The sequence below is a fragment of the Mustela erminea genome, chromosome 18, assembly GCF_009829155.1.
Source record: "Mustela erminea isolate mMusErm1 chromosome 18, mMusErm1.Pri, whole genome shotgun sequence".
Lineage (NCBI taxonomy): Eukaryota > Metazoa > Chordata > Mammalia > Carnivora > Mustelidae > Mustela > Mustela erminea.
This window is the reverse complement of record NC_045631.1, coordinates 48,042,952-48,068,108: the sequence shown is the minus strand read 5'-3', so window position 1 is coordinate 48,068,108 and position 25,157 is coordinate 48,042,952. Positions and strand designations below refer to the sequence as shown.

General features: G+C 38.4%; 1 protein-coding gene across 14 annotated transcripts in view; it reads left to right on the top strand.

Annotated features, from left to right (window-relative positions):
• Positions 1–25,157, top strand: part of BPTF (bromodomain PHD finger transcription factor) — a 160,194-nt gene that overhangs the window by 101,778 nt on the left and 33,259 nt on the right. For 9 of the 14 annotated variants that reach the window (XM_032321921.1, XM_032321920.1, XM_032321919.1 and 6 more), the window contains 11 exons: positions 418–556; positions 3,832–4,011; positions 5,027–7,337; positions 11,718–11,842; positions 13,271–13,399; positions 16,225–16,375; positions 16,683–16,806; positions 18,919–19,165; positions 19,524–19,685; positions 19,903–20,054; positions 20,954–21,062. In XM_032321921.1, the coding sequence (XP_032177812.1) occupies positions 418–556; positions 3,832–4,011; positions 5,027–7,337; positions 11,718–11,842; positions 13,271–13,399; positions 16,225–16,375; positions 16,683–16,806; positions 18,919–19,165; positions 19,524–19,685; positions 19,903–20,054; positions 20,954–21,062 (3,829 nt within the window). The remainder of the gene's footprint in view (positions 1–417; positions 557–3,831; positions 4,012–5,026; positions 7,338–11,717; positions 11,843–13,270; positions 13,400–16,224; positions 16,376–16,682; positions 16,807–18,918; positions 19,166–19,523; positions 19,686–19,902; positions 20,055–20,953; positions 21,063–25,157) is intronic. The other 5 variants (XM_032321924.1, XM_032321922.1, XM_032321925.1 and 2 more) reach the window with 3 other exon arrangements.

The following is a 25,157-nucleotide window of genomic DNA, read 5'->3' as shown; positions in this document are numbered from 1 at the left end:
CTGAACCAAAAGTAAGAGACTGCACCACACAGGTGCCCCCTGCCTTATGATTTTCTTAATGACATTTTCTTCTCTCTAGCTTACTCTGTTGTAAAGAATTTAGTATGTAATACGTATAACAACAGAATATGTGTTAATTAGCTCTTTATGTTATTGGTAAGACTTTGGTCAACAGGAGGCTATCGGTAGTTAAATTTTGAGGGAATCAAAAGTTATACGTGGATTTTTGACTGCGTGTTGTTCAGGGGTCAGCTGTAATCAGTTTTTTCATAAATTTTTTATTTTTGTTGAAAATAAAATTAATTGGTAAACTTATTTGCCTGACTGTTGATCTTGTTTGGTGAAAATAGATAAAAGCAAATGTACTTTATAAGCATTCTCATTCTCGTTTAATCAGAATGTTTTCATTTATACCAGGTTTGGAAACAAAAAGGAGAGGAATACAGAGTAACAGGATATGGTGGTTGGAGCTGGATTAGTAAAACTCATGTTTATAGGTTTGTTCCTAAATTGCCAGGCAATACTAATGTGAATTACAGAAAGTCATTAGAAGGAAGTAAGTAATTGAAGTTATTTTTTTCTCTGTTATAGTTTCTGATTTTGTACTATTTCTTATAAATTTGTAGAACATTGTACATATTTTGGATAAAAGTGCTTTTTCTGGAATTTTTAATAGAACATATGGAACTGCCAATGTAGTTAATTAATAATAAACTCTAAAATATTTTTTTAAAGATGTTATTTATTTATTTGACAGAGAGAAATCACAAGTAGGCAGAGAGGCAGGCAGAGAGAGGTGGGGAAGCAGGCTTCCCGCTGAGCAGAGAGCCGGATATGGGGCTTGATCCCAGGACGCTGAGATCATGACCTGAGCTGAAGGTAGAGGTTTCACCCACTGAGCCACCCAGGCGCTCCCTAAAATACTTTAAATTGGATTTATTCTTTGGATTTTCATATCTAGGATTTCAGTTAAAGATGATAGAATAGAACTTACTTAAAAAAGAGAAAGAGAAAAGGCCTGAGCCACTTACTTGTTTTTCTGAAATCTTAAGTTCAGTATTGCCTTATTTCCTAAGGAACCACCTGTCTGGTAATCTCAATGTTACAGCACATGACAAAGCCAGAAAAGAAGCAATAGAGACTTCCATGACCCCTCCACGTAAATGAGGGAGGTATTAACTCCATTTGTGTTATTCACTAACACCTTTGGTATTCAGAATCACAGAAGTCTAGAGGGGAACCTGCCCTACTAAGAGACCATTTTGAATCTCACATTCCATGAGCAGGTTATTTCCTGATGTGACGTTACATATAGTTCACATAGATACAGAGGACAGAGCCCTGACCAGAATCGATGTCTCCTCGCTCCCACCGTCCTCTTTGCATGCTCCATTGCCATCTCTTTTTTGTTACCTGAGCAGTTTTCAAAAGCAGTTCTCACTCTGCGGTATAATTTGTCCGTGTGTGGTGTGATGATGTGTTCTCTCCTATGAAACCTGTACTATGGTGACTGCTGCATGCGTACGTAGCTAACTAATTGGACTTCTTGTGAATGTTTCTGGTGAATCCTACTGGCTAGATATTTGAAACTGTTAATGTGGTAAAGTTACCATTTTGGATTATTACCCTTTAACAGAAAAAATATGTATTTCATAAGGCTCACTGGAACTTATATGGCTGTTGTGTATCTTGCACACAGTAGATGCTCAATGAGTATTTGTTTGCCAAATAGAACTATTCAACATTAAATTCTGTTTTGATCTGATTATATTCAAGTTGAGTGTCCTTTATAATAAATTCTAAAAGATTGTTAACTTTTTTATTGCCATTTTGTTGCTCCAGTTACCCAGATAGCACTGAGAATTCCAGAGAATTTTTGTTCAGTTGTGCCTGACCTGGTTTGTCTCGTGTAGTAAAATCCAGATTATCAATAAGCAAAACATTTACACTTTTGTAAGTTTATCTTATAACCACTTTCCGTAGCATACAGTTTCTGTTTTCCAAGTGCTGGGCTTTTATCCAGTCAGGTACCAAATTGGTCTTCCAGCATCTTCTAGATGGTAGAAGTGCACAGTGCACATTGTTAGCTTAATTTAACTACAGAGTAGGAATTACAGTGAAGGCCTTAGTAACCACCAATTTATTATCTCAGAACTACTAGTCCCTATAAGAGTGGCTAATCTAGTCTGATCATATGATAGAAGCACAGATGTGTTGGAGAAAACCAGAGAGAAATGCAGTTCAGGGACCTTGACTTAGCATCGGAAGACTAGGTGTTCAACTTGACTGCTGACTGTGTGTGTCCCTTATCTCTAACCTCCATTCTAACTCAGACTGGATGCATTTGTTTTGCATATTAGTTTATAAGTGTCAGTAAAGGTATTGATGTGCAGGGATTAACAGGATCTTAATTAGTAGTCTGTATGTCAAGAAGACCTTTAATGGAGAGGAAATTGCAAATATTTTACAATTGTCTAAGTATCTGGATTCTTAAAGCTTTTAAATGGGCTGTTGCCATCATATAAAGCTCTCTTTGAGCAGCTTGAAAACATCGAAAACATACTGCCCAACTATTCTGAAATTACTTAAAGAAGCACTGAGTAGGGAGAGTATCAGCTTAGTTTTTGTCCTGTGGTACCTGGGGGTCCAGATGCATCCTGTCACTCTTTTATCTGATTTTTTTCTTCTTTCACCAGTATGCTACTGTCTTGACAGATACTGAGTTTGTATTTTCCACTCTTTTCCCTTCCCTCAGCCAAATCTTTCTGGAAGGAATCATTTATTTAAATAAGAAGTAGGTATATGTTGAGAAGTCCTTGGGATATTTGGGATCAAGTAAAGAAGAAAATAAAAGGTAGAAAATGCCTGTGAGGCCCAAGAAAATTCATCTGGACAATAGTTCTGTATCATGGGCTTGTGTTTTGTTTTTTTTCCCTTATGGAAAATTTGAAACTACATGAGAGTGAAAAGAGAAGAGAAAAATGAATTCCCATGCAACCATCATTCAGCTTCTGTCACTCTCCTGTTAGTTATCATCTACTTTTTTTCCTGGAGTTCCTTTTCCCCATGTATTTAGAGCAAATTCTAGAAATCATGCTATTTACCAGTTCCATATATAGCTCTAATTAGAGTAGACATTCCATAACCGTCATGACATTACCCGTTCAACGAACTAACAGTATTTAACACATCCATCTTGAGAGTCTCAGTTCCTATTCCAATTACTCCAATTGTGCCAGAGACACCATTTTACTGTTGGCAATAAATTAGCTTCAGACAAGGCCAAACATTGCATTTGGTTATTTCTCTGAAGTCTCTTTTATTCTGTGATAAATGCTAATTCCCTACTCGGCAGGGGTGGGGGGGGGGAGGAAGTGCGTAAACAAACTTCTATAATTAATTTTACTGGCTCTTGGATAGCCTTGAAGTCTATCCGTGGACTCTGGGTGAAAAATACTTAAGTATTTATCCTTCTAATGTGATTCTTTAACACGAAGTATGTTAGAAACACTGATGTAGACTTAGTGGAGTTATTGAGCGGTTGAAATAGTCTCATAGTGAAGGATTCTAAAGAACTTCTAAAATGCACTCATTCCTTTTATGCTTTCAGTCAGCTGAACATATTAGGAAAATATAGACTATTTTCAACTTTTGTGGTTTTTTTTTATTAAAAAATGGTATAAATACTAGAAATTACTTGATAATTTCCACTAAACTAGATTTATTAAAGTAAATTGCTAATATTCAGAATACCCATAATTATTTATATATATATATATATATATATATATATATACACACACACACATATACACACTCAATTCTTTTTAGCCAAAAATAATGCGGATGAAAATATGGATGAATCAGATAGAAGAAAAAGTCCACGGAGTCCAAAAAAAATAAAAACAGAGCCTGATTCTGAGAAAGGCGAGGTAAAAGATTCAGATACTGCCAAAGGAGCAGACCAAAGTGAAATGGACGTTTCCAAGATTACTGAGAAGAAGGACCAAGGTAAGGAGAGTATCCGGTGTGGAGGGCAGCCTGGGGGTGATAAAATTGCACTGGATCAGACTCGCACAGCGGAAGAGGTACTGCCTTGTCTTTCTTTGATAGCAGCTTTATTGAATCATAACTCATGTGCTTTATAACTCACCCATTTAAAATGTACAGTTCAGTGGTTTTTAGTATTTCACAGAGCTGTTCAACTATCACCATTATCAGCTTTAGAACATTCTCGTCACCCCAAAAGGAAACCTCATACTCATTAGCAGTTAGTCTCCAGTCCTCCCTAAATCCCCCTCAGTCTACTGGTCTACTTTCTGTCTCTATGAATTTGCCCTATTTTGGACATTTCATATAAATGAAATCATGTAATATGTGGTCCTTTAGGACTGGTTTTTTTGACTTGCTGTAATGTTTTCAAGCTTCGCCCATGTTGTAGCATGTGTCAGCATTTTGTCATTTTTATTTCCAAATAACAGTCCATTTTTTGGTTGTGCCACATTTTGTTTATCCAGTCGTCAGTTGGTGGACATTTGGGTTTCTACTTTTTGGATGTTATAAATACTGATAAGGACATTTATGTGTAAGTTCTTATATGGATATATGCTTTCATTCCTCTTGGGTAAACACCTAGTAGTGGAATTACTGGGTCTAGCCTTCTGAGGAACTTACGTTGTCTTTTGTGAAAAGTCATTTTTTAAAAACTAGATAAGCTAGGTAATGTATGAGCCCTAAGATATTTTATGACCACAAAACATTCTAAACAAAATTTTCAGAAGGTATGGTGTATGGGGTAACTGTCATATGCTAAGTAATTTTCCACTGTGACATTCCAATTTCAGATACTAAGAATCAGAATATTTAAATATTTACTAGATGTTTTTAAACCTTTTATAAAGTTTTAATTTATATTGAAGCCCTTGAGTGAAAATAAAAAAACACTGCTAGTTTTTAAAATAAAAATACTGCAAATTCCACATTGGAGACTAAAAGTTACACTTACATAAATGTCTTTGTTTCACAGATGTACAAGAAATTTTAGATTCTGACAATGAGAAACCCTTTAAGGAAGAACCAATGGAGATAGATGATGATGTGAAAACAGAGCCACATATAAACTGTCACGAAGGTTCTCAAGTAGATGTGGTCAATGTCAGTGAGGGCTTCCATTTAAGGACTAGTTATAAAAAGAAAATTAAATCATCCAAACTAGATGGACTTCTTGAAAGGAGAATTAAACAGTTTACACTGGAAGAAAAACAGCGCCTCGAGAAAATGAAGTTGGAGGGTGGAAATAAGGGTATAGGAAAGACCTCTGCAAGTTCTTTGAAAAGCCTTTCTGAGTCACCAGTAACAATGAAAGCAAAAGAAGGGTGTCAAAGTGACTCACTTAGACAAGAACAAAGCCCTAATGCAAGTAATGGTAAATCTGAAGATGTGATTCGGGGATGCTCACAAAGTGATTCCTCGGTTCTTGAAATCGGTGATCCTGATCATACAACAGAGAGACTTTATCCAAAAGATCAAATGTTAGATGATGTCTCCATTCAGAGCCCAGACACAAACTGTCAGAAACAAAATTCTGTTGGAAATGACATAGATGAGAGTCTCTCTGAACCTACGAGTCAAGGCCAGGAACCTAGTAAGATTAAAACAAGAGGAAGTGACTTTCTCATTGGTGACTCCAAACTAGCCTGCACAGATGAAATTGGTACTTTGATCTATAAAAATAAAAAGCCACTCATACAGGAGGATAATGACACCATTGTTTCTCCTTCCCAGAGCCCGTCACTTCCATCAGTACCTAAAAGTACCGATGATAAAGATCTCTCGTCTCTGTCAAAAGCAGTGGACTTTGAAGGAAAACTAGGATGTGTCTCTGAATATAACAGCACTTTGGAAAATAGTTCTGATACTATGTCTATTCAGGACAGCAGTGAAGAAGATATGATTGTTCAGAATAGCAATGAAAGTCTTTCTGAGCAGTTCATAAGTCAAGAACAAGGTATTGAAGGCTTGGAGACATTGAAACGGGAGTTTGTTCCAGATAAGTCCCCTGGAAACTATGATAAAAGACCACAGGGTAAGGTAACTGAAGCAAATGGTAGAAAGCCAAGTCAAGAACAGAAATTAGAGGAGAGAACCGTTAATAAATGTATTGATCAAGTCAATCTAAAAAGTAGCACTGACAAAAAGAATAATGAAAATCGAGAGTCTGAAAAGAAAGGACAGAAAGCAAGTACCTTTCAAATAAACGGAAAAGATAATAAGCCCAAAACATATTTAAAAGGGGAATGCTTGAAAGACATCTCTGAGAGTAAAGTAGTAAGTGGTGACATTGAACCAAAGCTTAATAATATAAATAAATTAATTCCTGAAAATGATATTAAGCCTTTGACTGCTAAAGAATCTGCTGTAAAGCCATTCATGAATGGTGATGTCATCATGGAAGATTTCAATGAAAAAAACAACTTGGAAACAAAATCATGTTTACGGAGATCTTCAGATGGTGAAGGCGACTACCAAGATGGCCTAGAGACCCTGCCATCAACCAAAGAGTGTGAGAGTGCACACGCTACCGTGCCTTCACTGTCTGGTCCGGAAAGCAGTTCAGGGAATCAGGTAGAAGATATGGAAGTTGAAACCTCAGAAGTTAAGAAAGTTACTCCCTCACCTGTTACTTCTGGAGAGGAATCTAACCTCAGTAATGATTTTGTTGATGAAAATGGTCTGCCTGCCCACAAAGATGAAAATGTCAATGGAGAGTCCAAGAGAAAAACAGTCATCACAGAAGTCACCACCATGACATCCACAGTGGCCACAGAATCAAAAACCGTAATCAAAGTAGCAAAAGGTGATAAGCAGACTGTGGTCTCTTCCACAGAAAATTGTGCCAAATCCACTGTTAAAACCACCACTACAACTGTAACAAAGCTTTCCACACCCTCCACAGGCAGCAGTGTGGACATCATCTCCGTGAAGGAGCAGAGTAAGACTGTGGTCACCACAACGGTGACAGACTCACTGACCACTGCAGGGGGCACTCTGGTGACATCTATGACAGTGAGCAAAGAATATTCCACAAGAGACAAAGTGAAACTCATGAAATTCTCAAGACCCAAGAAGACTCGTTCAGGTACAGCTCTGCCATCCTATAGAAAGTTTATCACCAAGAGCAGCAAGAAGAGCATATTTGTTTTACCTAATGATGACTTAAAAAAGTTGGCCAGAAAAGGAGGAATTCGAGAAGTCCCCTATTTTAATTACAATGCAAAACCTGCCTTGGATATATGGCCATATCCTTCTCCTAGACCAACGTTTGGTATCACTTGGAGGTATGTACTTTAAAATGTATTTGGGGAAGGGAGAAAGTCTGAAAAAGCGTTGTATAGGAAGCATATCTCATTTTTTACAGGAAAAAAAATGGGATCATAAGAGATGAGATAGGGGAGCAGAAGTTTAATGGGTCAAGTTAGTAATGGAAATAAGATACAGAGAATCTTGAATTTGGCCAGCTAGGAGGTACTCAAGTTTCTTAAGGAAAAATGTTTTAAAAACTGAAAAAAATGTAAAGGAATTCTTTAAAATGAAATTCAGTTTTACTTACCACAAGACAGAAGAAACCTGTCAAATATAGTTGTTTTTGTGCTTTAACTTTCCAAATTATTGCCATGTGTTTGCCTTGGGAATGAGAGAATTACAGACTTGGATAATCCCCTTTCTGGAATGTTTGTATTTTATTTCTATTAGGTAATTCATAGAAACATAAGACATAGGAAACATGCCTGTGAATCACACAAAGTTCATTATAACATGGAAATCTTCCTAATGTAATTTATTTGCATGATAAACATTTATTTTGGAGTTCTCTGTTATTTATGTGAGAAGAGGTAGTCTCTGAGATTTCTTAGGGATTTTTTTAAAACCCAGAAATAGTCTTAATTTAAAATTTTCTGGGCATTAAGCTTTGGGGATGAGTCATAAGTACATAGTGTTGGCAGTTATCAGATCGTGTAGTTTTATATTGGGAAAGGATCTTAGAAATTCTTATCTTTTATAGATGTGTAATAATTTGCCTCTGGCCACAGAGGGACAGAGTTAGGAATAGTTCCCGGTTTTCCTAAATCCCAGTCCAGTGCTGTATCTGCTCTGTCACATTTCACATATCTGTCCTTGCTTTGTCCTTTTTCATGTCCTTGTCTTTTTATCTTTTCATCCTCACAACTGGAAAGGACGGAACATAAAGACTGAAAACATAAGAGTTCTATGGGGCATGCTCGGAAGTCAGGAACAATCTTGATTGCTTCTAGATTTTGGTAGGAACCCAAAGTTATTTCAACAAATGAGCAGACTTCATTTCACTCTAGGCTTCATTTCTGTGTGTCTTTATTATGGTTCCAGTTTCTTTAAGTTAAAATCATACCTTTTTTAGTTTCTTTTATATTATAACTAGTATTATAAAACCCAAAAAAAAAAAAAAGGTGACGTGTAAATGAGTATTCTCTCTAAAGGAATTAACTTACTAACATGGCCAGTCATAGTTGGTTTGACCAAGGTTTTTATAACTCTTTTGATTTGAATTAAAATATCATCACTCCATTACACATTCAATAGAGACAGCTGAAAAGTACAATTTCTCTGCAGGGCCTGCAATGAAGGATTTGCAGAATCCTGCAGGGAATCAAGGAACTCTTCATTACAGTTCATGGATTTATAGGATTACTCTGCACTTTTCTGCTTTCTTCATTGAGAGCGGTCCCAAAATGTATCCTTGACTGTCCTGCAGGTAACTTCTTTCCCACTGGAAAAGTTACTATGTACAAATACTTTAATTAAAATGACCTGGCAGTTGTGGAGGCCGACCTTTCTGCTCTTTTCTTTTCCGAAGTGGAAGGTAGGCTCAACTGGGAAGCACTTTTCTCTGAACCCATTCCGATCGAATGTTGCCCAGGGCTCTTTTCTGCACGGCTGAGTTTCAGGAGCCTTGTATTTTAATATGCACTGTGGGCACAGTTGGTACCTGTGTAGTTAATTTCTCATGTGTTAATGGAAGGAAATACCGTCCTGTACATTTTAAACAGATACTGCTGTCAAATATGTGCTAACGGCTCAATTTGCTGAAGTTGAGGGAAGATACAAGAATCCCTTGTATCTAACAGAAGCATGGGTAAATATGTAAAATATTCTTGACTTAATGCATTTTTAAAAGGTGTATTGCTGTAAAAACCATGGATGTGAAATGCATTTTTGTACTCACACTTGAATAAGATATGTCTGATGCTTAGAGTAGATGGAAAGAATGCCAAGAGGTGCTTGTTTGAGCTTTATTCATGTTGAGGCTGAGCAGTAGTGAAAAGGGAAACTTGTCAACTCATTAGGCCTCTTTTCCCCTCCGCACTGCCCATTCCCTCACCTCCTTTTTCCAGGGCCCTGATTCTGTTTCATGATCACTTTGAACCAGTAGTGGTCCCCACAGTGCCGGCCGAACAAACGGTTCTCCTGAAAGGCAGATCTATCCTGTGAATATTCGGTCGGAGCTGAGCCGCCTTCCACGTGTTAACTTCAGCCGCAGGGCTGGGAGGGGGAAAGCGTTTGTCACCTGCGCACCACGTCTGTGCGAAGTACTTCCCTTTACAACCCGCCCGATGCCGGATACGTTTCAGAAGCCTTCAGCGGCTCACCTTGAATGCTCTTCTCCCCTCCCACGGCAGCGCGTTCTGGCTCTGCCCGCCCTCCTGCCGGCTTCATCTCTTGCTACGCTTCCAGCCCCTTCCCTCCAGTCAGAGCCCAGCAGATGTGGCTGCTGGGAAGAAGAGTGTGTGCCCTTTGCCCTGCTGTAGCCACCTCCCCATCTTTGTCCTCTGAGACCCAGGCAAGGCTCTGATCCCCAGACCAGAGCCGAGTCAGGTGCCACTCACACTTCTCTCTGTTAAGCTCCTGAGGAAGCAAGGACAGATCATGATTCATTTCCGTCTCCAGCCCCTTTCAGCCAGTCTAACACACACAGAAGGCACTCCAGTATATTTTGAAAGAATACGTAAATGAACAGGCTTTTGGTGTGTTCCCCTCCTCCTGGTGTTTCTGTTGCAAAATAGAGGTGCACTGAAGTTGCTATTTGACAGTAAAGAGTGAGTGGAGAAAGAAGAGAGAGAATAAGAAACATTTCTTTTCCCAAATACATATCCATTTGCTGTGTCCAGAGTTCCCTAGGCGTTTCTGTAGGGTGTGGTCTGAAAGTGACACATACTTTCCCCCTTCTCAGGACATCCCTGCACTGCATAACGTTCCCCCTCCCATTTAAGAATTGTTCTGTCTAGGGGCGCCTGGGTGGCTCAGTTGTTAATAAGCGTCTGCCTTTGGCTCAGGTCATGATCCCAGACTTCTGGGATCGAGCCCTGCATCAGGCTCCTTGCTCAGCGGGAGGCCAGCTTCTCCCTCTCCTATCCCCTCTGCTTGTGTTCCCTCTCTCACTGTCGCTCTCTCTCTGCCAAATAAATAAATAAAATCTTAAAAAAAAAAAAAAAGAATTGTTCTTTCCACGTTAGAGGATTCACAGGGCAAAAGCACAAGAAAGAAATCCTGGTGTCACAGGTGGAGATGGGAATTTAAGAAGCTGCTGCAACTTTTTGGTTGAAGCATTCCCTTTCTCTCATTGTTCATTTTCCCAGCTTAATGTTTAGTACAGAAAGCATTGCCTCTCAAATACAAATTATCTTATAGTTTACCTTCTGTGTCTGTTGGAGGAGGAAATTATTTTAGTTTTATAGATTTTTCTGTATACTGCAGTCAGCCAGTATATTTACTTAAGTACATGTAGCATTTAATTACACACTAATAGAGAATTGATACCCTAGGGCTGCTTTACAATATTTTATGGTTAGTTCCATCTTGGGACATAATATTCATTGCAGCTGTAAACTCATTTTGAAATATATCTTTAATAATTTTTAAAAGAATATCTAGAATGTTTAGTAACTTAGAAAAAACCTGAACACAGAGATTCCTGTGTCTCCTTTTCAGTAACAAATCTCGTATTACCCTTTTTTATTACTGATTGTGTTACAGAATTCTGAAACTATTAACTAATGTGACTAGAGTGTTTATTAGTATTAGCAGATGTTCATCATCCAGTAGTTCATGTTTTGCAGAACCACCATTTGGATACAGAATTTCTGTCCATTTGGAAAGGCCTTATTGGATTTGCAGGGGGTCTTTTTTTTTTTTTTTTTCCTGTTTTGTGTTTTGAGAAAATTTAAACAATTTCATTTTGTTTCAGCACAAATAAATCAGTTATGATTTTATCCTTTTTCAAAACTCTTTTATTACCTTTAGTAACACAATTATTTCCCCGTATTTGTTTTTTGTAATTTCTCTAGCACATATTCTGGAATTAGGCTAAATGTATAAAATCTTCATAAATTCTTGCCATGTCAGTCTTAAAAAGAAACATGCTCATTTTACAAATTTATATGGCATTTGAAGCAACTGCAGACCCTTTTTAAATTGTTAGATGCATGTTACACCCAGGAACAAAAGGGTTATTTTATTAAGGGACATGTAATAGCCAAAGTACTTACAAAATCATCATTATTAAAATCATAATGAAGACAAGAAACCAGCCATTCGGTTTAATAATAGAATGTGTCTGTGTGTGCACGCACCTGCGCGTGTACGTACACGATACATACGTAGTTTTTCTTGGGTTTTTCTTTCAGGTATAGGCTTCAGACTGTGAAGTCCTTAGCTGGAGTGAGCCTTATGTTACGGTTACTGTGGGCAAGCCTGAGATGGGATGACATGGCCGCCAAGGCTCCTCCAGGAGGAGGGACTACACGGACAGGTAAGGGTTTCTTATTTTCTGTTTGAAGTGGAAAAGAGAAAAAAAATCACATGACAGTTCACTTAATTTTAAGCATTTCTGTTATTTATTAAAATATAACACTTGTGTCTAAAAATACAGCTTTGCTAAGGTTGGGCAGCACATGCTGTAAGATCCTGGGGGCAGGCAGGGAAGAGGGGGGGGTCAGATGAAAAGGTGAGTTACTTTTAGATGTGAACCAGTCTGGATTTTTTAAAAGATCTTTATTGGGGTGCCTGGGTGGCTGTCAGAAAACATCTGACTCTTGATTTTAGCTCAGATCATGATCTTGGGGCCATGAGATCGAGCCCCGTGTTGGGCTCCACGCTCAGCAGGGAATCTGCTTGAGATTCTGTTTCTCCCTCCACGTCCAACCCCTAGCCGTCCCAACTCCCCATACTCGATCACTTGTATGCATGTGCTCGCTCACACTCCCACAATATAAATCTCCCCGCCACCCCCCCCCCCCAAAATTCTGGTCTTTATTTTCTTTGTATTCTCATAAGTACAGTTTTAACAGATTTATTATGGTATAATTTACATAAAACAAACTGCACACATATATAAGACACACATTCTGATAAGTTTTCAGACTCCTGGGGGTGCCTGGGTGGCTCAGTCGTTAAGTGGCTGCCTTTGGCTCAGGTCATGATCCCAGGATCCTAGGATTGGGCCCCCGCATCAGGCTCTCTGCTCAGCAGGGAGCCTGCTTCTCCCTCACTCTCTGCTTTTGTGTTCTCTCTTTCTCTCTGTCAGATAAATAAATAAATAAATCTTAAAAAAAAAAAAAAGAAAAAGTCCACTCATGGCCCTTTGTTATCGCTCCCCCTCCTGTCCTCGTGAAACTACTGAGCAGCCTTCTTTCACTGACATTTAGTGTATATTTTCTAGAGAGTCCTATGTGTTTATATTTTTCTCTTTCTCCTAGTTCGTTCTTCCTCTTTTTTAGTTGATAAATGGAACTGGAAAACATACATGATTTTTAAAAATTGACATGTATGATTTAAAAAATTGAGTGGATGTGCATGATGACAAAACCAGCAAAATCTAAAAAATTGAAATATAAATCTTTATTATAAAAAGATTTTTGTTATTGTAGAGTATAAGTCAGTTAAACTGGGACATCCGGAATCCTATGCTTGCTGCTTCTTTCTTCTTAGTCTTTTGACTGTTTTACTGCCAGAAGCTAAGCTGCCCCCAGGTAGTATTTTGCTCAGTTTAGAAATTTTCAGTGAGGTAGAAAGTCAGTATTACTGTACTCTAGCAATGATCCCGAAGTCATTAATTAATCAAATGTTTTCAAAAGTTTATTCCATGTGTATCTCATTTTTAAAGCACCAGATGTTGTACCTTTTTAGTTTCTGAATATTTTAGGTGGTTATTAATACTGTGTGGATTAAATCACCATAGAAACATCTGAAACTGAAATCACAACAACAGAGATAATTAAAAGGCGAGATGTTGGTCCTTATGGCATTCGATCTGAATATTGTATCCGGAAAATCATTTGCCCCATTGGAGTTCCAGAAGCACCAAAAGGTAAGGAATACAAATAATTCTGTTCTTTTGTTATTGACCTGTTAACCACATCTTTTACCAATTAAAATTTGATTATAGGGACATTTGGATGGCTCAGTCAGTTAAGTGTCTGCCTTCGGCTCAGTTCGTGATCCCAGGGTCCTGGGATCAAGTTGTGCATCCGGCTCCTCGCTACCCCTGCTTGTGTGTGCTCTCTCTTCTCTCTCTGTGACAAGTAAATAAAATGAAATCTTTAAAAAAATTTTTGATTGTAATCATTTCCTTAACTCTTTATTCCAATATGAAAAAGATACCTTCTCATTACATGAACGATACCATTACAAAAAGGTATTTTTTCATTACATATGTTTACATTACATTTTTTTAAAATGGTATTTAAGTAATAAACATAACAGGATTTCACTAGACAAACATATCTATAGGCATTGTTCCAAGCACAGGGAGGGTGCAGAGAACTATAATACCTCTTCTAGGGGCACCTGGGTGTCTCATTTGGTTGAGTGTCTGACTTGGTTTCCCATGATCTCATGGGTTGTGGGATCGAGCTCCATGTCACGCTGTAGCTCAGCAAGAAGTCTCCTTGAAAGATTCTCTCCCTCTGCCCCTCTATCTGCTCATGCTCATGCTTGCGCGTGAGAGCTCTCTCTTTCTCTCTTCAAGTAAATCTTAAAAATTAATAATACCACGGGGCACCTGGGTGGCTCAGTCGGTTAAAGCCTCTGCCTTCGGCTCAGGTCATGATCTCGGGGTCATGGGATTGAGCCCTGCATCGGGCTCTCTGCTCAGCAGGGAGCCTGCTGCTTCTCTCTCTCTCTGCCTGCCTCTCTGCCTACTTGTGATCTCTATATATCAAATAAATAAATAAATAAAATCTTTTAAAAAGTAATAATAATAATAATAATACCTCTTATAATTAAGATGTGGAGCAGTGACTGATACCAGACCTTCAGCCCTAAGAGGGCAGCTGCTGAGTCTGTTTTGTTGTTGTCCTGACACCCGCTGTAGAATCTGACACACGAGTGGTCACTGAACATCTGTTGATTCAAGGGTTAAAGCTGTTGTGAAATACTTCAGTTCTCAGGTAGAAATAACCTAAGAGGCATAAAGAGCAATTCATTTATAACATAACAGTTACAGAGCAACTACATGATAAGGACTAGACCGCAAAAACATGGAAGAATGGGACTGAGCCCCTGTTCTCAACGGAAGTGAAGCAAAGGTGATACTATTAAAATTCTGTAACATGGGGCGCCTGGGTGGCTCAGTGGGTTAAGCCACTACCTTCGGCTCAGGTCATGATCTCAGGGTCCTGGAATTGAGTCCCACATCGGGCTCTCTGCTCAGCAGGGGCCTGCTTCCCTTCCTCTCTCTGCCTGCCTCTCTGCCTACTTGTGATCTCTCTCTGTCAAATAAATAAATAAAATTCTTAAAAAAAAAAAAATTCTGTAACACGAGAATCAAAACTGTTAATGCTAAAAAGAGTTCAGGGCGCCTGGGTGGCTCAGTGGGTTAAGCCGCTGCCTTTGGCTCAGGTCATGATCTCAGGGTCCTGGGATCGAGTCCCGCATCGGGCTCTCTGCTCAGCAAGGAGCCTGTTTCCTCCTCTCTCTCTCTCTCTGCCTGCCTCTCTGCCTGCTTGTGATCTCTCTCTGTCAAATAAATAAATAAAATCTTTAAAAATAATAATAATAAAAAAAATAAAAATAAAAAGAGTTCAGTGAGGTGATCAGATTCAAGAGGTGTAGATAGATTAAAATGAGTAATTTTATTTCATATGTGCAAAAAAGCATTTAGGGAAAAAATCTGTTATGAAATGGGTAAAAAGAGAATGCTGTCCTTAGAAACGTACTACTTAATAACAGAAGCTAATTGTCTCCAAATGTATGTGGTTTACATTTTGAAATCTGATTACATTCAAAAGTTCCTCTTGCAGAATAAATGAGAATAGATTTTTTAAAAAGAACCTCAATAAGGGGTACCAGTCCTAGCAGAGGATGAAAATTAGCATAAGTAAAACAGTGTTGTCATGGAACTAACACAGCCGTTGCTCGGCAGAGAAACAGATGGAACAAGTGGTTTCTGACGTCTTCATTCTTGACCCCAGAGCTTTCAAATCACTGCATTCTCTTTGGATCACATTTCTTTGCCTCTTTCCGCTTTGAATAACATTGGTCCTACTGCTGTTTCTGCTTTCTTCGGCTGCTTCCTTGTTCCCTGAACAAATGGGATGGTTCAGTGCTTGCCTCTTTCTACTTTTTATTTTTGAAATCTTACCATTAGATTTTACCTCTCCTAAAGTTTCAGATCCGTTCTTCACACAGGCAACTTTCAAATCCTCCTTCTCAGTGCTGTGATGGAAAATACGCATTGCCAGAGTAGCACATGCCAAGGACACCCGGCCCAACTGTGTGGGAGGAATACAGTAGGCTTCTTGAAGGACGTGTATCCATGTTGGCGTCCAGTGAGGGGGACAGAGGCGAGAAATGGGTCACAGCCAGATAGAACAGGCTACGTAAAGGCTCATAGGCCTTTATAAACCTGGCCCATGAGCTCTGACCCACCACCTGGTTTTGTTAATAAAGTTTGATTGGAACACAGCCATACATACTCACTTAGGTATTGTTTCTGACTCTTCATGATACAAAGGCCCAGTTGGATAGTTGTAACAGAGACCATCTGGCCCACGTAGTGTGAAGTATTTACCATCTGGCCCTTTAAGAAAAAGTTTGCCAACTCCTCTTTCTTATGCCATAAGAGGAGATGCCAGAAGTACTGTAATTTTAGAAGCTCTATTTGCTTAAAATGCTCTGATTTCTTTTCCAAAGAAACACCTACACCTCAGAGGAAAGGCCTTCGATCAAGTGCATTGCGGCCAAAGAGACCAGAAACGCCCAAGCAAACTGGCCCTGTTATTATCGAAACTTGGGTAGCAGAGGAAGAGTTGGAATTATGGGAGATCAGGGCGTTTGCTGAAAGGTAAGGAGTTGGTTCACATGTAAACAGATATTTGAAGCTTAACTTCAGTATGTCCTAGTTAATTTTATTTCACCTCTTGATTTTAAGTGCTAGCTGTAGATGATTTCTTAAAGTCCTATTTCTAATTTTAATGTGTTGTATCTGTTTGTCAGTTTCTGATTATCTTACATTTAATGTTTATTTTTAAGCGGAAATAATTTCAAACCTTTTTATAATATGAAAATCGACCCGATTCCATTTAATATTTGATACCGGTGTCTAGTAGTGTCATTTCTGATAAAATTCCTCCTTTTTTTTTTCCCTGCAGAGTGGAGAAAGAAAAGGCACAAGCAGTTGAGCAACAGGCTAAGGTTAGTGAACAGAAGAAGGCAGACGACCTCAAGGCCCAAATGGAGGCTCACCCCCGACAGCAGCGCTTGGCTGTCCAGCAGGTGGGGGCGTTGGTACTAGTCCCACCTGGCAGCACATTGACATTTTTAGCCAAATTTGTGCACACCAAAAGCACAGTAATATATTCATGTGGTTTTATTTATTATCACTAGAACTCAATGGGTAAGTTTTTGTTATTAACATATTGTCGGCACACGGTGTTAACATTAGCTTGAGGTGTTTGTGGGTAATTTTCAAAGATAATGTTGTCCTGTCAAGTTCTAATTGTAGGCCATGAAAAAGCAAGTTGTACTAAAACACTTTTAAGAGTTTGCTGTAATTGAGGATAATTAAGCTACCAGTGGTTTCTTTGCTTTTCCACACTATAAATAATATATTATATTTGCCTGAATATCAGGGGCTCACATATTTTCTCTTGAGAGAATACTATTAGAGTTTTTAGCCAACTTAAATATGCAAACTTTTAGGATATAGATGAAATCAATAAAGATCTATTTGCAATATCACTAACTTAGTTACATATATTTAAAAATTACATATTATATCAACCGAAGTATTCATTTCAAGCTACTTTTTTCCTCTTACATTTTATAAAACATTCCTTTAAATTTTTGTGCATCTTTTACTTCTGTATACTGTAGGTCATTGTCTTCCCTTACAGCAGAGATTTAGATAAAAGCACTGTTGGATTTTTCATGTCTGTTCATTCAGAGAAAAAATAGCTAGTTGTTTTGTTTTTCATTTTATGGGTATGTTTTGTCATCTCTATAGTGAAATCTAATGTTTTACTTTTAAACATTTATTTAAAATGTTTATTTACAAATAAAGTCAGCATTTCCAATTTTGAAGGCATACCCTCAGGAGATAACTACTAAATAGGTGTTCAGTTTCTTTGTCTCCCTGCCTCCTTTTATTTTTTTTTTAACTGATTCAGTCAGATGACATCTCCAAAGTATCCAAAACTAAACTCCTTTTCTTCTGAGGAATGAGATACTATGTGAAATACCTCACATTACATTCAGGCATATAGGATATTTACAAAAGTAGTCCTGTAGAGTTCGGCTGTGATGTCACTGGTGAGCAGTTACCAATGGCAGGAGAATGTTCAGCATTACAGCTTTAGCTTAGTACATATCTCAGCCCCACCATTAACCAGCTCTGTCTAGGCCAGTTACATAATTTCTCTGAGTCTCAGTTTTGTCATCTTTAAGTTAAAATACCAGTAACTCTGTTGCGTTGGTCTGAGCATTAGATAAGATAATGATGAGTAAGCATGCCAACCAGGTTTGAAATGAGTGCTGCCCGTGTTCTTACTTGTGGAAGCTTATATCGTTGTGTTGGTAAGGTCAGGAAGTGTTAGCAATCTATGATAAAAAATACACAGATCGTCTTTAAAAACCTTATAGTCTGATCAGATTATACCTCTCTGCATGAAATAGTCTAAAATATTTTTCTATAAGAATGTGTGACGTGGGCGCCTGGGTGGCTCAGTGGGTTAGGCCGCTGCCTTCGGCTCAGGTCATGATCTCAGGGTCCTGGGATCGAGTCCCGCATCGGGCTCTCTGCTCGGCAGGGAGCCTGCTTCCCTCTCTCTCTCTCTCTCTGCCTGCCTCTCCGTCTACTTGTGATTTCTCTCTGTAAAAAAAAAAAAAAAAAAAAAAAAAGAATGTGTGACGTGAGTAATGTAAGATGTTTAGAGAAGATATTTTACTAACATTTTCAGCTTGCCTACCTTGTTTGTCAGCTTGAATAGTGGCATTTAAATATCGACATGTTTTTTTTTTTTAATTGGGTAAGTTAACATTCTAGTAAACCGGAAACCTTTTACAGTTCCTACCATTTGCCTCTGTTCTCTAAGCTCTGCTGCCAAGCAACAAGGTGTTTCTCTCTCCAGTGAAATTATCGATGTCTCTTTTATTTGCATTCTGAAAGCTTGGACATTTGTACAGGCTCTGATTTAGAGTCCTTAAAATATGGCCTTCTTCAGGAAATTAAGTTTAAGGGCAAATTTATATGAACATATTTTCAGAAATACTTTAGAAATTTGATCCGGTTTCTTAAATTTGGAGAAATTATGGCTGGACTTCTTGCAGAATGGTCTCATTTTTATTGAGAACTATTTGGTTCATGTTTTCTGTCCCTGGCTTTTCTAGAAACGATTGGAACAGCAGAAGCCTACAGTAATTGCAGCTTCCACCACTTCCCCAACAAACAGTACAACTAGTACCATTTCTCCAGCACAAAAAGTTATGGTGGCCCCCATAAGTGGCTCAGTTACAACTGGAACTAAAATGGTACTCACTACTAAAGTTGGATCTCCAGCTACAGTAACATTCCAGCAAAACAAGAACTTCCATCAGACCTTTGCTACGTGGGTTAAGCAAGGCCAGTCAAATTCAGGTATACAACTGTTATTAAAGAAAAGACTACTTTCATTCAGGGAAAAAAAATTTCATTCCTTTACTGAAATGGAACATTTCTTTAGAAAATTGTCTGTCTTCTGCAGCTGATTGAGCAGACAAGCTGTAACAGTTGGTTTGTTACAGCTCGTATTCATTACTAGTACATTAGCGAGACTCCTCTCTTCCATTGTTTCCCTTTCAACATTTACATAGTTCACTTACTTTGAGTGGAGAGGAATGTTTGTCTTAAAAATACAAAATGAGCCACATTTCATGCATCGGTGCCCTTCCTAAAAGTCACTACGTTGCTGGTTATTTTAAATCTAAAGCTTATTAAATGTCTTATACCCCATTAGCCACCAGCACAGCTGCCACATCTGCTACAACCATTGCCAGCACAGGTCAGACGTTCCAAATTACAGGCAATCCAGTCACTATGGCAGGAAAAGTAATTACCAAACTGCCACTTCCTGCAAACAGCAAGATTGTCGCTGTAAATGTGCCAGCAACGCAAGGAGGTAAGGGAAATGTGAAGAGTTTTAATTCACATTTGCCAGATCATACTGTCGCCATTATTTTTCATTTCCTTTTCACTGATTTCAGTCCTCGGATCTCACATTCTATGTAGCCCACTATAAAACCCTGCCACACGTAGTTTCTCCTCAGAAACCCAGCAACACCTGATGCTTTTTATTAAAAGGGCAGTTGTTAATGACTTCTCCATCTTTCTTTAAGGCGTTGTTCAAGTACAGCAGAAAGTTCTGGGTATCATTCCATCAAGTCCAGGTACAAGTCAGCAGACCTTTACTTCATTCCAGCCCAGGACAGCAACAGTCACAATTAGGCCCAATACCTCAGGCTCTGGAGGAACCACAAGCACGTCACAAGTAAGAATTCTTTACAGGCTTATTTTGCTTTGAAGTGTGAAGCACACTGAGTTGAAGTTTTTAGAACAACCTCTTCCAGGATTAATCCAGCTTCTAATTTTCCTTTGCCTTTTACACAATATGTGACAAAGTACTGATTGTTTTTAAAAACCTGTTGTATTCTTAAGCATAAATCATATGTAAAATGTTCATTTTTAACATTTAGTTAATAGCATATTTTTATATGTTATGAATCATAATAAATGCTTTCTAGGATTTTGTAAAGAAAATTCCTTCATACGAAACAATGGACAGCATTGGAGTCCCCAGGGAATCTTGCTGTGCAACTAAGAGTAGAATGAAAATAGAATCCATGGCATTATAACTAGTTTGTTATCAGCTGATATGCATACGTATTAGATATGTGTAGCCGTTTCTTTGGCTCTAAGTATCATGGAAAATGTTTGAAGTTTTATAGACTTGAAAATAATGTGCTCTGTAGTCTCTCCTCTAAAACTATGAAAGAACATTGGGTTTCCACTCATAGTATTATATTCTGTGGGTGACATTTACATATTGGACCTCAGGGAAAATAGGACTCAACATTTTCCTGTGAGTAACCATGGTGGTTATAGAACAAAGCTTCACTGGGTCTTGTCCCTCCCTTCTAGCCTGTAAAGAGGTACTTGGTATCAGTGACAAGGAATTTCGTATGATCTCATTTGAATTAAATTTTCTTCCCTCAGAATTCCATCTTTATTCTGATGCTTAATGTAACTTAAAATGTAATGTCCAAGAGCCTTTGTCATTTCTGTAAACCTGTTTATCAATAGAGAATGTTTAAAGATGTGTGTTCGAAGTCCGTCATGCTCTTAGTCCTTTTAAAAACATTTTAACTCATTCCTTTGTGTCATTTATAGGTAATCACAGGGCCTCAGATCCGCCCTGGAATGACGGTCATTAGAACACCGCTCCAGCAGTCCACACTAGGAAAGGCGATTATTCGAACACCTGTGATGGTGCAGCCAGGTATTCATCCCTCCAGCATTTTCCTCTTACACCTGTACAACCAGTCTAGGAAATCTGTAATACTCTCTACTGGCCACTCTGCATACTGAAAAATACCAATTTGAATGAATACTTCAAAGCACGCTAAATTTCTAATCCACTGTGGGGTACATCCATATTATTTCATTTCTGGCATTGCGAGTAAGGGAAAAATAGATCCAGCTATGCTTAATAAAAATGTTCTAAAAACCTGTAATAAATAGAAGATAAATTAATTCAAATCACTGGAGTGAAGAGAATGAGTGAAGGCAATACTCCGTGTGGCAAAAGACAGACAAAATCAAGGAAACAGCTAAGAAGGATTTAAACAGAAAGCATTAAATAAAGATTACAAAGGCATTATCAGCCCTTTGTTAATATGAACAGGTTAAACTTCCCATATTTATAAGTTGAATATTGTAAAGATAGAAGAAAAAATCCTACTGTATATTAATAAGAACCATATCTAAAGTTGAATTACCACAAAAGGTTAATAAAAAGATGGGCAAAGGGACATGAAATAAAGACCAGAAATAGCAGGTAAGAAAAGAGGGAGATAGGGTGCGGGCGGGGAGGACAAGAGTTCTCCTGCTAATGTGGAACAGAGCCAAAGTCAGTGATTTTTACATTGTCTTAAAGATAAAAAGTTGAAGTGAAGATGCCGTTTGGAATCTTTTTAAGAACCAATTAAGGGGCACGTGACTGGCTCAGTTGGTGGAGCCTGTGACTCTTGATCTTGGGCTTATAGGTTCAAGCCCCACATTATGTGTAGAGATTACTTAAAAATAAAATCTTTGGGGCGCCTGGCTGGCTCAGTCATTAAGTGTCTGCCTTCAGCTCAGGTCATGATCCCAGAGTTCTGGGATCAAGCCCTATGTCAGGCTCCCTACTCAGCCAGAAACCTGCTTCTCCGTCTCTCATTCCCCCTGCTTGTGTTTCCCCTCTCGCTGTGTCTCTCTCTGTCAAATGAATTCTTTTTTTATTTTAAAAAAAAATTAAAAGAAATACCCTTTTAAAAAAAAGATTTCATTAGTGTGTTTAAAGCAAGAACTACTTGATATCAGGGAGGGATCAACAGAAGCATGGTAGACCAGAAGCAGAGTGTGTCAACTATTAAACCTGCAGGAGTACACATTGGTTTTAGGTCCATATGGACTCTGTACAAACAGTCACATAATGAGTCATAAGTAAAACCTGGAGAATTCCTTCCAAAAAGTGGAACGTGTGTAGGCCACATTCTGTATAGTAAAGCTAGAAGTTAATTAAGTTATTCTACTAATTTTTACTTGCTTGAAAATTTTAAAAAGTATGTTCTCATAAGTAACATTTGAGTTAAGGGAACATCAAATGCATAGGTTCAAGCAGATTATCGAGTAGTAACTAAGTCATTTTGCTCATGTTCAATAACTACTTGAGCACCTACTCCAGGCAGTTGAAATACACTGGAGGATAAAGCAGACCAAAAACCCATATTCTTAAGTATTAATCAGTAGTTAGAAAAATATACAAAACAAGTCTTAAAGAAAACAGGAAATAAAATTAAAATATAAGTAATAATTTAAAAAGGGCGGGTACCTGGTCTACTTGGTCAGTAGAGCATGTGACTCTTCATCTGGGAGTTGAGAGTCAAGCCCCATGTTGGGTGTAAAGATGACTTAAAAATAAAATCTTAGGGGTGCCTGGGTGGCTCAGTGGGTTGGGCCTCTGCCTTCAGCTCAGATCGTGATCTCAGGGTCCTGGGATCAAGCCTTGCATCAGGCTCTGTGCTCAGCAGGGAGCCTGCTTCTCTCTCTCTCTCTCTCTCTCTCTCTCTCTCTCTCTCTCTGCCTGCCTCTCTGCCTACTTGTGAGCTCTCTCTGTCAAATAAATAAAAATGTTTAAAAATTTTTTTAAAAATGCTTTAAAAAAATAAAATCTTGGGGCGCCTGGGTGGCTCAGTGGGTTAAAGCCTCTGCCTTCGGCTCAGGTCATGATCCTAGAGTCCCGGGATCCAGCCCCGCATCGGGCTCTCTGCTCGGCAGGGAGCCTGCTCCCCTGCTCTCTCTGCCTGCCTCTCTGCCTACTTGTGGTCTCTGTCTGTCAAATAAATAAACAAAATAAATAAATAAAATAAAATAAAATCTTTAAAGAAAAGAGAAAAGGGCAAATGTTAATAAAATAAACCATTCTTTTGCAAGTCTGTTCTTGAGAAATGGGAACAAAATGCTAGTTTACAGAATTAGTAATGAGAAAGTGCTATAAACATGGAATGAATTTCTTTTTAAGCCTTTGTGTATTAGAGAGAGAACATCAGCAGAAGGAAGGACAGAGAGAGGGACAGGCAGGCTCCCAGCTGAGTGGGGAGCCTGATGCAGGGCTAGATCCCAGGACCCCAAGATTATGATCTGAGCCAAAGTCAGATGCTTAACCGACTGAGCTATCCAGGTGCCCCTAGAATGAACTTTTTTTACTCAAAAGAGAATTGTGTATAGGAGTCCTTGTAGCAAGACTTCGGGGAATTCTCACTCCCCATACTCAGGAACTAAATCTATTTGAATAATGAGGCATATACTATGTATATAGTTTAGTGTATTTATATATGTATACATATATATATAAAATATATAAGCATATACTGTGCTTATAAATTTCAAGTCTCAATGACTCATATCAAGAAATTTGGAAAGTTGCCATAGTATTTCCTACAGAAATTTCCAGACCTCATGGTTTTATGGATAAAATTCTTTGAAATGATTAGGAAGCAATTTCTTTCTTATAAGAAAAAGTTCCAGGGCACAGGGCAAAGAAAAGATTAAATCTTTTCCATTCATTTTATAATTTTAGCACAGTTCCAAAATGAAATAAAGCACTGGTTTTTTATTTAAATAAAAGCAATTTTCTAAAGTCTAAACAGGATTTACCCCAGAAAAGAAAGTAAGATCCATTATTTCACTTAATGCTGCAGCGGCAGTTTGTAGAGTCTATCTAGTATCTATTACTGTTTAAAACTAGCTATCAGGTAGCTAAAGGGAACAATAAAAGTGATGTAAAGGAGAAAAAATTGTAGATGACAACTAATAATATACTTACAAATCTGAAAAAATTTGGTGATCGCAAGATATGTAGAGCCTTTGTTTGGTATTGCCCTAATGTCGCTCCAGTTACATGTTTGACTTGCGTATGTGAATCAGTAGTTTCACATATGAGTGTGTCTCATGTGTCAAAGAAAGTAAGATGGCCAGTGGGTCTGGTGGGGCCCAGTGAAGATGTGGAAGAATCCTAGGAGTTGTGGCCAGAGAGGTGGAGGGTAGGTGGATGTGTGCATTGTGTCTCTGATTATGTGTAGAACAGCTTACCCTGTTCCTACTGTCACACTAGCCTTTCCCAAAATGGAATCCACAGACTTCATGGATATGATAATTTTTTTTAATTTTTCAATTTACATTTCGGTGATAATCTCAAATTAACATGTACATATTGGGGGTCATCTGAATGAGCAGCACCAACCCTTTAATCCATCTGTGTTTATGATGGCCTCATACCTGTACCAGGGGATCAACTAAAGCGATTTTTCATGCGTTGTTCCTCGAACTGCAGTATAAGGACATAATATGGGGTCCAGAAATTCTCAAAGTAAAGCACTTGACTTTAGATGGTGTACTGTGTTTTGGTTCATCGTAAGAATAAACGTGAGAGATTAACAGAAAAATTTAGAAGATTTTGATTGTCACAGAATTAGTACTGTGACACCAGAGGAAACTGGACCAATGAGAGCCAGTAAAGAGGCATTATCTCTGAGAATCTGCAGTGTCACAAAGGTGTCATTTTCATTAGGAAGGAAAGACTGGACTTACAGCAAGTGATACTGAAATAATCAGTTTCTAGTTTTGTCGGGGCATTAGACCTCAGCCAGCACATACCATGACTGAGAACGTACTTGGGAAGATACATCTGATTAGAGAATGCAGGAAAACTTTAAAAAATTAAAGCCAGAACAAGAAAAACACACACACATGCATATTAGGGGAAAATATTTGAGATCTAAAAAGAAATAAAAGGCAGAATGCAAAGTAGGAAGACTACATAGTTGTAATTTAT